The sequence below is a fragment of the Drosophila takahashii genome, chromosome 2R (genome assembly GCF_030179915.1).
Source record: "Drosophila takahashii strain IR98-3 E-12201 chromosome 2R, DtakHiC1v2, whole genome shotgun sequence".
Classification (NCBI taxonomy): Eukaryota; Metazoa; Arthropoda; class Insecta; order Diptera; family Drosophilidae; genus Drosophila; species Drosophila takahashii.
Window position 1 is genome coordinate 31,510,685 of NC_091679.1, and position 13,797 is coordinate 31,524,481.

Below are 13,797 nucleotides of genomic sequence, written 5' to 3' on the forward strand. Positions count from 1 at the left end.
TAAAACTTTGTATTATTACCTCTTTCTAGAAACAATGCCGATGAAGTGGATTGCGAACAGGAGTGCGGACATGGTGAGAAGTACTGTCGCCCCATTGGATGCTTTGGAGAGATGCACATGTGCGATGGGATCCACGACTGTGAGGACTTTAGCGATGAGGCTAACTGCAATCAGACAAAGAGCGACAACCACCCGATGACTGGCTGGAAGGACCTAAGTGAATGTGCCCCGCACGAGTTCGCCTGCCTGGATCCCTTCGAGTGCATTCCGGATTTTCTCGCCTGCGATGGCATTCCGCACTGTTTCGACAAGACGGATGAGCTTAACTGCACGCATATCAATGCGAGTCGATTTGATATGAACGAGACGGTGATCTGTGAGCATCCGGATCGGCTGTGTGGCTTCTCCAAGCAGTGTGTGTCGGTCCAGCAGCTGTGCGACGGCAAGAACGATTGCGAGGACACAACGGACGAGGGCTTCTTGTGCGCCGACAAGCTGTGCGATCGCGGCAATGAGTGCTCTCATCGGTGCCACAACACGCCAGAGGGATACATCTGCTCCTGTCCGGACCACCTGTACCTGCAGCCGAATGGAAAGCGATGCAGCATGCAGCACGCCTGCGATCACTGGGACACCTGTTCGCAGGTGTGCGAGAGCAGCGGCAAGGGCTACGACTGCCGTTGCCTGGATGGATTCGACCTGGGCTACGATCGATTCACCTGCAAGAGCACCGCTCCGGATGATCCTTATGTGATCTTTACAAACAGACAGGATATTAAAGGTGTCAACCTGAAGACCTTGAACGTGGCAAACTTCTACACCTCTTTGAGGAATATTATCGCTCTGGATTTCCTGTACAACAACGAATCGAATGTGGAGATCTACTGGACGGATGTGATTGACGACAAGATTTATAGGGGTCAGCTGGTGGGCGAAAGTCTGCGAAACGTTGAGGCCATTATCCACTCTGGACTCTCCACTACCGAGGGATTGGCCGTAGACTGGGTGGGCAAAAACCTTTACTGGATCGACTCAAATCTGGATCAGATCGAGGTGGCGAAATTGAATGGCAGCTTTAGGCGGACGCTCATCGCCGGCAACATGGAGAGTCCACGAGCCATTGCCCTGGATCCCCGGGAGGGTCTTCTCTTCTGGACGGATTGGGATGATAACTCGCCGAGAATCGAGCGGGCTAGCATGTCGGGAGATTCGAGACGCATGATCTCGACCAGCTGGCAGTTGAGCGCCGGATGGCCCAATGGCTTGACACTGGACTACACTCAAAAGAGGGTCTATTGGGTGGATGCCAAGTCGGATTCAATCAGTAGCACCACATACGATGGATCCGAGCATCACGTAGTGTTGCGCAACAAGGAAATACTCTCGCATCCATTTGCCATTTCTGTGTTCGAGAACTATGTGTACTGGACGGACTGGCGAACCACATCGGTTATACGGGCGAACAAGTGGAATGGCAGCGACGTCCAGGTGCTGCAGCGCACCCAGTCCCAGCCATTTGGCATTCAGGTGATGCACTCCAGTCGCCAGCCTTGGGATCGGAATCCGTGTGGCAAGAACAACGGAGGTTGCTCTCATCTTTGCCTCTTGAGTGGCAAGGGAACCTTTAAGTGCGAGTGTCCACATGTGATGCGTTTGGATCCGGCCGATGAAAGGAATTGTGTGCCCAACGAACAGGTGCTGCTCTTTGTCATGGTGGATGAGATTCGGGGTATTGATCTCCATCAGGCAGATCACCTGGCCATTCCAACCATTCGTCAGTCTCCCAGGGTGAGTAAATATATGTTAATTATTATGTTATGTTAATTATTTCCCTTGCTTTAAAGTTGGTGGCACCGCAGCGCATTGATTTCCTGGTGGATGAAAGTCGCATTTTCTGGTCGGACATTCAGCAGAATGAGATCTCAAGTGCCGGAATTTCGAACGGCTTGATTGAGCCGATCATCAATACAAATATTGAGAAACCCTATGGCTTTGCGGTCGACTGGATTGCCCGGAACTTGTACTTCTCTTCGGGTCAAATAAAGTGTAATATACTGGCGAGTAATCTGAAGGGTGAGTTTACGACCACCATCCTCGAGGATCTCAATATGGTGGACAGCATTGTTCTGGATCCCGCAAAGTAAGTTCACTATCCTGGGTAGCATGAACCCTACTGACCTATTATCATATTTTTTTAGTGGAAAGATGTATTGGATACACTCGGCCTCCGATGGAAGCATGTCCCAGTTGGAGCAATCCTATCTGGATGGTTCGGGGCGTTCGTTGATCTATGAGCAACAAAGCAATATGCAGAGTTTGACAATGGACTTTGACTCACAGCGTTTGTACTACGCCTACGAGAGCTCGGGTATTGCCTATTACGACATTCCAAGGAACGAAACGCACAAGGTGCTGGTGGCCAGTTCAGTCACCTCGATAAGTTCGCTGACTGTCTACAATGGAACGATTTACTTCCCGGAAAATATTGAGAGTGTGATTATGCAATGTGAGAAGGAGTCGTGCTCGAACATGGCCTTCCTCAGGAAGAATACAAGTAGGTGGAATTTGAATATTTAGTTACCATGATTTTAAACTTGTTCCTTTTTCAGAGAACATTCAGAGCATGAAGATGTTCTATGCGGAGGCGCAAACAGGCTCAAATACCTGTGCTAAATGGGCCCTTGGCGGTGGCTGTCAGCATCTTTGCTTGGCCACCTCAACCACGGAGCACGTCTGTCGCTGCGCCCTCGGCTATGATGTGGAGCAACACAATCCCATCGGTTGTGTTCCGCGGGCGGAATTCATTTTCTACTCCATCGATGTCCTGCAGGGCGTGGAAATGATAGACCCATCGGAAGAGTTCGACACGCCTTCGCCGGTAAATAATAACTATAAATTCTGAAAACAAAATAGTTTAACATAAATATTTCCATAGGCTTTGGTGCCAATTTCCCGCGTAAGCTCGGCCAGCTTCATCGATTATCTGGCGGCCACAGACACGCTTTACTGGGGCGACAACGAACTGGGCAGCATATCCCGCGTGAAACGCGATGGAACCCAGAGGGAAACCATTCTGGAGGCCCTCAATCTCGTGGGCTACAAGCAGCAGGACTGGCTGGGTGGCATTGCCATCGACTGGGTGGCGGGAAACATCTACTGGAGCGACACGAAGCGCAACATCATTGAGGTTGCCCGTCTGGATGGCAGTCATCGATATGTGGTGGTCTCCAATTTGGACAAACCCACGGCTTTGGCGGTGGATCCGATGCAGGGACTGCTCTTCTACGTTACCCAACAGCACATAGGGCGTGTTGGCCTGGATGGCAGTCAACCCTTCGTTTTGGTCAATCAAACGAGAGCCAACTGGGCGGTTGGTAGTCTGGTTCTGGACATGGAAGCCACCAAGGTTTACTGGTGTGAACGATATCCCGATGCCCTGATGAAGGTTGACTACGATGGAAATCTTAGGCAGCAGCTGCTGAACGAAAGCCTCAACAATCCCGTGGCTCTTTCGAAGATGGGAGACTATCTGTATTGGGCGGAAAACAAGTACAACGAGGGAATTATCCGAGTGGCGCCTCTAGCCAATCTGAGTCAGTCGAAAGTGGTCCTGCAAACGGAACAGGATGCCATTAGGGATCTCAAAATCTATTCCAAGCATCTGCAAAAGGGAACGAATCCCTGTGGACGCAGCAACGGAGGCTGCGAGCAGCTCTGCCTGTTCAACGGAACCACCGCCATCTGCGCCTGTGCCCACAGTCGCCTGGCCTCGGATGGCTCCAGCTGTGAGCCATACGAAAACTTCCTGCTGTTCAGCTATCGCAGCAACATTGAGAGCATCCACATGACGGATCATGCGGATAGAAACTGGCCCGTTCAGATGATCTCCAATAGCAGCTTGATGCGGAATGTGATTGCCATAAGCTACAACTACGAGGAGCAGTTGGTTTACTACTCGGATGTCCAGCTGAGCACCATCAACCAGGTGCACTTCAATGGCACCGGCCAGCGCGTCCTGTTGGGCCAGCAGGAGCGAGTGGAGGGTCTGGCCTACGACATTGTCAACGAGCAGCTCTTCTGGACCTCGAACAACAATGCGGCCATCCGGAGCGTGGAGCTGCGTCATCTCTCGGAGCACGCGGATCAGAACCAGAATCACGTGAAGAACGTGCTCAGTCTGCGGGAGAAGGACAAGCCGCGTGGCATCGCCGTGGAGCCGTGTCTGGGCATGATCTACTGGACCAACTGGAACGAGGAGACGCCCTGCATTCAGCGTTCGTACCTGACTGGCTACGGAACGGAGGTTATTATAAAGACGGATATCAAAATGCCCAATGCTTTGACTCTGGATCTGGATCAGCAGAAGCTGTACTGGGCGGATGCGCGGCTGGACAAAATCGAAAGGACGAATTACGATGGAAGCAATAGAGTGGTGTTGGCCCACTCCACGCCCAAGCACGCCTTCGCTATGGCCGTGTATGGGGACCTGCTCTTCTGGACGGACTGGGTGCTCCATGCTGTGGTTCGAGCCAACAAATACACGGGCACGGATGTGCTCTTCCTGCGCGAGCATGTGACGCGACCCATGGGCATTGTGGCCGTGCAGAACAGCAGCATCAACTGCGATGCGAACCAGTGCAAGATCCTGAATGGTCAGTGCGAGGATGTGTGCATCCTGAACAAGAGCGGCCAGGCCACCTGTCATTGCACCCAGGGCATCCTGGCACCCGACGGTCGCCGCTGCATTGCTCCCGTGAACACGAGCTGCGGCAGCTTGCAGTACAATTGCCATTCCGGCGAGTGCATTCCCATGGAGCTGACCTGCGACAATGTGACCCACTGTGCGGACGGATCGGACGAGTGGCGCAGCTACTGCATCTTCCGCCAGTGTCCCGAGACGCACTTTATGTGCCAGAACCATCGGTGCATCCCCAAGGAGCACAAGTGCGACGGCGAGCAGCAGTGCGGCGATGGCAGCGATGAGACCGCCCTGCTCTGCAAGTGCCAACCGGATCAGTTCCACTGCGGCAGCGGCGAGTGCATTCCGCGCAAGTTCCTCTGCGACAACATGAAGGATTGCCGCGACTTCAGCGACGAAAAGATGTGTGCTCCCACTCCGTGTGAGGTGGGCGATGTGACCTTCGTGCATTGCGGCAACAGCACCATGTGCATCATGCCCAGCTGGCGCTGTGACGGCGATCCCGACTGCCCGGATGGCACCGATGAGCTGGACTGCGCCAATCGCACCAATCTCAGCTGCGATCCCGGACAGTTCCGCTGTGCTGCGGGTAATTGTATTGCCGGATCCTGGCACTGCGACGGCGAGAAGGATTGTCCGGATGGCAGCGACGAGATTAACTGCCGCACCGAGTGCAAGGGCAATCAGTTTGCCTGCGACAAGATCTGCATCCCGGCCAGTTGGCAGTGTGATGGGAAGAGCGACTGCGAGGATGGTTCGGATGAGGGTCCTCAATGTCCGAGTCGGCCTTGCAGACCACACTTGTTCCAGTGCAAGAGCTCCGGACGCTGCATTCCCCAGAAGTGGGTGTGCGACGGCGAAAAGGATTGTCCCAGCGGCCTGGACGATGCGGGCAGCGAGGACGAGGGTCCCCAATGTGGGGGCGTCACTCACATTCCAGACTGTCCACCACCTGCTCACCTCTGCACCAGTGGTAAGTTGGCATTCTTAGTAAGAATTTCTTACATTACATTACAAATATTCTTAAAATGATTGATACAAAGATGTAGGATTAGGATGGCATATCATAGGATTATGTCACAAAATTAATACGAAGAAAATTCAAAAGAAAGGCTAATGGTTTAAGAAATGGTTAAAGTACCGTAACGATTATGCTATAATATTATAGTGTTACTCTAGCGAAATTTAAGAATAAATTTTTTGAAAGATTTTAAAGGACTTGTAGGGGGTATTGAAGGTTCATAATTAAACCTAAGCTATGTCATTATTTACGAATTTTTTGTTTAATTGTGAACGTTTCTATTATATTGTTCAAGGGAAAAAACTGAATGAAATGATTTTTTTTATTTTTATTCTTTGTAATAAAATATTATTATATATATATTATTATTTATTTGTATAAAATAATAAGTAGTTTATTTAAGTAACTTTTTTCCATGACTATGTAAATAATATTTATTAAGTACCGACTAGCATAATGATTTTGACAGAGTTGAATGTTAACTGTACTCACATTTTGAACTTTTAATATAAACTTTTGGCACCTATAGAAAGAGCACTTCATTTAAACGGAATTAAAGTGCTCTTTCTATAGGTGCCAAAATGTTTCTATTATAAGTTCAAAATTCGAGAAGATTTAACATTAAAATTGATCAAAATAATTATGACGACCAGTGTATGTTAGTAAACTAGATGGTGATTTGGATGACTGGAAATGATCTAATTTAGTATTTAAATTATCGAATTGTTTCCTTCGCAGGTCTCTGCATCGACTCTCACTACGTGTGCGATGGCGATGAGGATTGCCCTGGCGGTGATGATGAGTACGAAGGCTGTGTGCCAGCCTTTTCGCCCCACTCCTGTCCCGGCGGATCGCTGATGCACCAATGCCAGGATGGCCTGTGCATATTCAAGAACCAGACGTGCGACGGCAAACCAGACTGCGGCGATGGATCCGACGAGATGAGCAGTCTGTGTGCCCACACGCGGGGATGCAATGGCACCGATGACTTCCGATGCAAAAACGGAGCCTGCATTCATGCGGATTTGCTGTGTGATCGGCGGAATGACTGTGCCGACTTCTCGGACGAAGAGCTGTGCAATGTGAACGAGTGCCTCATACCGGATATCTGCGAGCACGAGTGCGAGGACAAGGTGGTGGGCTACCAGTGTCACTGCCGGGCGGGCTACAAGGTCCTGCCCAAGAGTCCGCACCTCTGCACGGACATCGACGAGTGCGACGAGCAGCAGCCGTGCTCTCAGACCTGTGTGAACACATACGGCTCATACAAGTGCCTGTGCGCCAAGGGTTATGCCCTGGTGGATCACCACACCTGCAAGGCGACCAGCAACGTGTCCATGGAGCTAATCTTCTCCAATCGCTATTACATCCGGCAGGTGGACATGGCGGGCAATGGCAGCATCTTGATCAACGAACTGTCCAATGCTGTGGCCCTGGACTACGACTGGGATAGCCAGTGCCTGTACTGGTCGGATGTCACCAGCACCGTGGGCACTATCAAGAGGCACTGCCCCAAGGAGAACAAAACGCAGACGCTGCACCAGGCCATGTTGAAGAACCCCGATGGTCTGGCCGTAGACTGGGTGGCCAAGAATTTGTACTGGTGCGACAAGGGATTGGATACGATAGAGGTGTCCCAGCTGGATGGAAAGTACCGGAAGGTCCTGATCAACGAGTATTTGCGGGAGCCGCGTGGCATTGCCCTGCATCCGTACCAGCGGCACATCTTCTGGTCGGACTGGGGCGACAGTCCGCACATCGGCAAGGCCGGCATGGATGGTTCCAACCCCAAGATGATCATCCGCGATGGCTTGGGTTGGCCCAACGCCCTAACCATCAGTTTTGAGACGCAGCAGTTGTTCTGGGGCGATGCCAGGGAGGATACGATCTCGGTGAGCGATCTGGATGGAAACCACACGCGATTGCTGCTGGCCAGGAGCATTAATCCCCTGCTGAATCTACACCACATCTTCGCCATTGCCGTGTGGGAGGGTCGCATTTTCTGGTCCGACTGGGAGACCAAGTCCATTGAGTACTGCAGCATCTTCAATGGACAGAACTGCACCACTTTGATAACGACGATCCATCGTCCGATGGATTTACGTGTGTTCCATCCCTACCGACAGCAGCAGCCGATGAGCGGAAATCCCTGCCTGGCGGCCAACTGTTCCACGTTGTGCGTCCTCTCGCCGGAGGAGCCGTACTACAAGTGCATGTGCCCCACGAATTTTGTCCTTGCAGATGATGGACGCACTTGTCGGGCCAATTGTACGGCTGCCCATTTCGAGTGCGTGAACACGTACAAGTGCATTCCGTTTTACTGGCGCTGCGACACCCAGGACGATTGTGGCGATGGCAGCGACGAGCCGGAGACCTGTCCGCCCTTCCACTGTGAACCGGGACAATACCAGTGTGCCAACAAGAAGTGCACTCACCCCTCGAACCTTTGCGATGGCATTAACCAGTGTGGCGATGGATCGGACGAACTCAACTGTGACAAGTTCACCTGCTTCGATACGCATATGAAGTGTGGAGCGACCGCCAATTCGAGTGCCTTCTGCGTGGACAATGTGAAGCGATGCGATGGCGTTAAGGACTGTCCGGGCGGAGAGGATGAGTCCACATGCACGCCACTTGTGTGCAAGAAGGATCAGTTCCAGTGCGGCAACAACCGGTGCATGCCCTTCGTGTGGGTGTGCGACGGCGACATCGACTGTCCGGACAAGTCCGACGAGGCCAACTGTGATAATGTCTCTTGCGGACCCAATGACTTCAAGTGAGTATTACATTTTATAGAATTTGGAATGTGTATAGGATTTAAATCAGGGTCGGAAAATAACACACATTGTAAAAAACTTGTGTTATTAACATGTTAAATGTCAAAGTTTTAAGTTCAAAAAAGTTGTTGACTTGTGTGTAAAAAATTGTACCCTACATCTCGTGTTTTTTATACAGTGTGTTTTAAACAAATTGTAAAAACATGTGTTATTAACATGTTAAATGTAGAAGTGTTAAGTTCAAAAAAAGTTTTTGACTTGTGTGTACAAAATTGTATCCTACATATGTTAGAAAGTTAAATAACACACGTTTTTGTTATTTACACGACTTGTTTTTTACACAGTGTGTTTTAAACACAATGAGTTTTTGACATTAAAGTGTCAGAATTATATGTTGAACTGAAAAATGAGATTTCCAAACCCTGATTTAAATACGGATTGTCCTCTGTACATTTAGATGCGATTCGGGTCGTTGCATTCCACTTGCTTGGCGCTGCGACGACGACCACGATTGTCCCAACGGGGAGGATGAACCACCCAGCTGCTTCACCTCCAAGGCCACCTGCGACCCCACGTACTTCAAGTGCAACAACTCAAAGTGCATTCCCGGTCGCTGGCGCTGCGACTACGAGAACGACTGCGGCGATGGCAGTGACGAGCTCAACTGCCAGATGCGCAACTGCTCGGAGAGCGAGTTCCGCTGTGGAACGGGCAAGTGCATCAAGCACAACTACCGCTGCGACGGAGAGATCCACTGCGACGACAACAGCGACGAGATCAACTGCAACATCACCTGCAAGGAGAATCAGTTCAAGTGCGCCGCTTTCAACACCTGTATCAATAAGTAAGTGGTCTAGATTGGCTCCCTGAATTATTACTAATATCCACGCTTTTCAGGCAATACAAATGCGACGGTGATGATGATTGCCCAGATGGTTCCGATGAAGTGAACTGCACCTGCCACTCGGATCATTTCAGCTGCGGCAATGGAAAATGCATCATGTCCCGCTGGAAGTGCGACGGGTGGGACGACTGTTTGGATGGCAGTGACGAGAGTCTGGAGACCTGTGCCAAAACCCACTGCCATGCCAATGCCTTCAAGTGCCGCAACCAACTGTGCGTCCGCAACTCGGCGCTCTGCGACGGCGTCAATGACTGTGGCGAGAACGAGGATGAATCCGATGCAGTGTGCGCCGCGTTGCCCAAGTGCCGGCACGATCAGTTCCAGTGCGAGAACGATGACTGCATCTCGAAGGCGTATCGCTGCGACGGCCAGTACAACTGCATCGATGGATCCGATGAGATGAATTGCCAGCCGCCGGTTTGCGGATTCGGCAGCTGTTCGCAAATCTGCATCGAGAAGAAGGCGGGCCACTACAACTGCAAGTGTGCGGATGGCTATCAGAAGGGGCCGGAGAAGAACGCCACTTGCCTGGCAGCTGGACCGGATCAGATCCTGTTGCTCGCCTCCGAGCAGGAGTTCCGGTTTATTCTGCCCGCCAAGCAGGAGGGAACCACAGTGGTGGGCTTCTTCCAGACGGACAGCCTCAAGATCGACGTGTTTGACATACTGATTAGGCCCAAGGACACGCTGCTCTTCTGGATTGACTCGCACCACGGCAAGGTTCACACCATGAAGATAGCCACTCCGCATGTCGAGGGAACTGGAGTCAGGGTTCGGCGGGATCTCAAGGAGCTGACTGCATTTAATGTAAGATATTTTAACAATATATCATGAAGCAATCAAATATTTAAAGTTATTACCCCTTAGATCCCCGAATTGGACGATCCAAAATCTTTAGCCGTGGACTGGATCTCGCAGCGTGTGTACATTATTGATTCGCGACATAATCAAATCTTGGCCACCGATATCGAGGGTAAAAAATACATTTCCCTCGTCTCGACGGGCATGAATCCCATGGACATTGTCCTGGAGCCCGAGTCGCGCATTATGATCTGGTCCACGCTGGAGAACGGCATACTGGTGGCCTCGCTGGACGGCAGCAACAAGAAGAGTTTGGTGGAGCGCGACGTGGGCTGGCCAATCAGCTTGTCCATGGACTATCCCACAGGTCGTTTGTACTGGGCGGACTATCGCAAGGGAACCATCGAAACGTGTCGCCTCAACGGCAAGGATCGCCACGTGGTGCGGCGCTTTGGAAATCGGGAGAAACCTCAGAAGATCGACGTGTTTGAGGACTATCTGTACATCAAGCTCTACGATCAGAGTATCATTAAGATGAACAAGTTTGGCAACGACAACGGAACCTACTTGCTGAAGGGCTATCGGTCGTCTGACATTGGCATTCTGCATCCCATGAAGCAGAATAGAAATAGTAAGTATTTAGTATCCTATTTAAATTGACTGCGATTTAACCGAAACGTTTCTTGCAGTAAGCAATCCCTGCGCCAAGGATCCCTGCAAGACCTCCCGCGCCCTCTGCATTCTCTCCGCCGAATCGTCCACTGGCTACAGTTGCAAGTGCCCCGAAGGCTATGTGATGACCGATGACGGCATGTGCAAGGCCCACGCGGACATTCCCGACTACTGTCCGCTTCAGTGCAATTTGGGCACCTGCAAGATCGTGGACCACGTGCCCAAGTGCATCTGCCAGTCGCAGTTCGAGGGAGAGCTTTGTGAGCACTATCGATGCTCTGGCTACTGCCAGAACTACGGCGTTTGCTCGGTTGCTCCGCAGATGCCGGGATCTCAGGATCCGCCACCGCTTAAGTGCACCTGCACGGCGGGATGGTCGGGAGCAAGATGCGAGACCTCCATGCCCGTTTGCCAGAGCCGCTGCCACAACGGAGGTTCCTGTCTGGTCTCCGAAACGGAGGGCATGAAGTGCAGCTGCCCGAAGATGTTCACCGGCGAGCAGTGCGAGCACTGTAAGAATCTCACCTGTGAGAATGGCGGCATCTGCCGGGAAACCCTCTCGGGCACCCCGCAATGCGAGTGTCCGGACGGCTTCACTGGCAAGCGATGCGAGATCGACGAGTGCGCCGATTTCTGCAAGAACGGAGGATCCTGTGTGATCGGCACGAAGGGTCAGCGGCAGTGCAAGTGCCCCAGTGGCTTCTTTGGCGAGCACTGCGAATCCCGCTCGTGCCGGGACTTTTGCCAGAACGGAGGAACCTGCTCGAAGCGGGATGGTCGCCTCAGCTGCACTTGTCCTCCGCGCTACATTGGCGAGAGCTGCGAGTCGGATCTGTGCAAGACCTCCAGTCCGCCGCACTTTTGCGACACCTCCAAGGTGCCCATCCGGGATCCCTGCACGCTGATGATCTGCCAGAATGCCGGAACCTGTCACATCATCAAGGGCGTGGCGCTGTGCAACTGCACGGAACAGTGGAATGGTGACTTCTGCACGGTACCCGTTCCGGATGACAATCCCTGTGTGCGGTATTGTGCGAACGGAGGTGTCTGCCACCTGGATGAGTACAGCCTGCCGCATTGCAGCTGCATCGGGGATTGGCAAGGAAACGCCTGTGAGCTGCCGCCTCGTTGTGTCGGGGGAGAGTGCAACGTGTGTCGGCCGGGCAGCTCCATCAACGAGTGCTTGTGCGAAAACAACAAGGTGGTGCCGTGCCTGGTGGACAGTGCCGATGCCCTGAAGGGTGAACAGGAGTCTACGGAATCTGGCGGAGTGTTTTCCGTGCTGGCCGTCATCCTGGCTGTGATTCTACTGGTGCTAGCCTTGTTCGCCGGTGCTGTTTACTTCCTCAAGTGAGTTTTCTTTCCATATTATTTGGTATTTATCTAATCCAGCATTCCTTTTTCCAGGAAACATCGCATAGCTCAGCCATTCTCCCACGCTCGTCTCACGGACAACGTGGAGATCATGCTCACCAATGCCATGTATCGCGGTGATGCAGATGAGGCGCCGACTTTTGCCAATGAAGATGACAAGGTGAGAAAATAATTTTACTAACTAAATGTAGCTTTTAGCCTTCAAAGATTTTATTAAATCTAGCTAACGCATTCCATTTACCACAACTAACTCTAGTTTATTTTGCAGGGTAACTTTGCCAATCCTGTGTACGAATCCATGTATGCGGATGCGATTCCGGAGCCAGTAAGTGCGGAAATAACGCACAGCACGGCTCCGGACGAGCGGAAGGGACTGCTGCAGCACACCCACGACGAGAACCACACCCCGGACATCCTCTGATGATTGACCCGCTGCGACCGGGAGCTGTGCTAGGCGCAGTTGGCCACTGAGATATCCACATCCCACATCCCAACACTCAATAACGATTTGAACTCGAACAATGGACTGATAGCTTAGCCATATAACGAACTTTTGTAAACATTTGTTTGTGTACATTTTGTTTCCTTCTATTATTTTTGATATTATTTTAATTTTGGGCTGACCTTGGCCCCCATCCAAAGAGCTCTAACTCGGGGCAGCCTTGCTACCCTTGTTATGTCCCTAATGATGATGTCCTTATACCTTAGAACCGGGAAGTCTTCTTTTCGTTTGTTTACACGTTTTACAAGCAATGCGCCTTTTGATAAATGAATTTTTAACATACGTGAATCTGTGTATATCCGAAACGTTTTGTGGATCTGTAAATTTAGTAGTTGGTAGATTTAGTTAAAGAGCTCGCGAGCTAAAGAGAACGTTGTACATATTTTATAAATTTATTGCACACAAGCAGCCTAGTTAACATTTAAACGGAAAAAACCATTCGAGCAGTCACTAACAATTTGCCAATTAGTGAACGCGAGCGAAGTCGAATTCGTCTCTTGAGATTGACCAAATATGCATTTAAATTAATTTAGTCTTCACAATGCCAGGACGAAGCAGCGCCAGCATAACCAGAATATATAAATTAACGAACAAATTGCTTAGGAATAATTGCATCACATAGTTTACACAATTAGAATACTTATGTCTACGTACATGTAGCATTATTTAGTTTGCACGATTTTCAAATCAATCGACCTAAAGCGAAAGAGATTTCCTGTATAAAATAATGCTCAGATAAAAGCCAAATTTTAACACTTATACAATGTAAAAAATGATATTTATACAGATAAAGATGTATGTAATTAATTAAGAAAAGTGCAAGTTGAATAACTAACGCGCAACAGAAAAACGCACTGCAAAAACCACTGTAAAAACATAATAAATATGCATTAATTCGCAATAAATTAAAGGTAACTGCGTTTCTTCTGGGGAAAAACAAAAAGGATCAAATATGGAGGCACAAAGAAATTCTAATGCCGTAATCATGCATTTTTTCTCAAGGCATTTCCACCACGATCGTATCCTGGGAAAATTAAAGGAAACACT

General features: G+C 50.4%; 1 protein-coding gene across 2 annotated transcripts in view; it reads left to right on the top strand.

Moving 5' to 3' along the window:
- LRP1 (LDL receptor protein 1) overlaps positions 1 to 13,660 on the top strand; it is a 65,065-nt gene extending 51,405 nt beyond the window's left edge. The window contains exons 10-21 of one of the 2 annotated variants that reach the window (XM_044395788.2): positions 30 to 1,788; positions 1,845 to 2,140; positions 2,199 to 2,554; positions 2,610 to 2,878; positions 2,936 to 5,672; positions 6,459 to 8,496; positions 8,955 to 9,341; positions 9,395 to 10,208; positions 10,269 to 10,833; positions 10,892 to 12,224; positions 12,282 to 12,408; positions 12,505 to 13,660. In XM_044395788.2, coding sequence (XP_044251723.2) covers positions 30 to 1,788; positions 1,845 to 2,140; positions 2,199 to 2,554; positions 2,610 to 2,878; positions 2,936 to 5,672; positions 6,459 to 8,496; positions 8,955 to 9,341; positions 9,395 to 10,208; positions 10,269 to 10,833; positions 10,892 to 12,224; positions 12,282 to 12,408; positions 12,505 to 12,669 — 10,846 coding nt within the window. In that variant the 3' untranslated portion in view covers positions 12,670 to 13,660. The remainder of the gene's footprint in view (positions 1 to 29; positions 1,789 to 1,844; positions 2,141 to 2,198; positions 2,555 to 2,609; positions 2,879 to 2,935; positions 5,673 to 6,458; positions 8,497 to 8,954; positions 9,342 to 9,394; positions 10,209 to 10,268; positions 10,834 to 10,891; positions 12,225 to 12,281; positions 12,409 to 12,504) is intronic. The other variant, XM_070213820.1, reaches the window with a different exon arrangement.
- Positions 13,661 to 13,797: the final 137 nt, after the last annotated feature.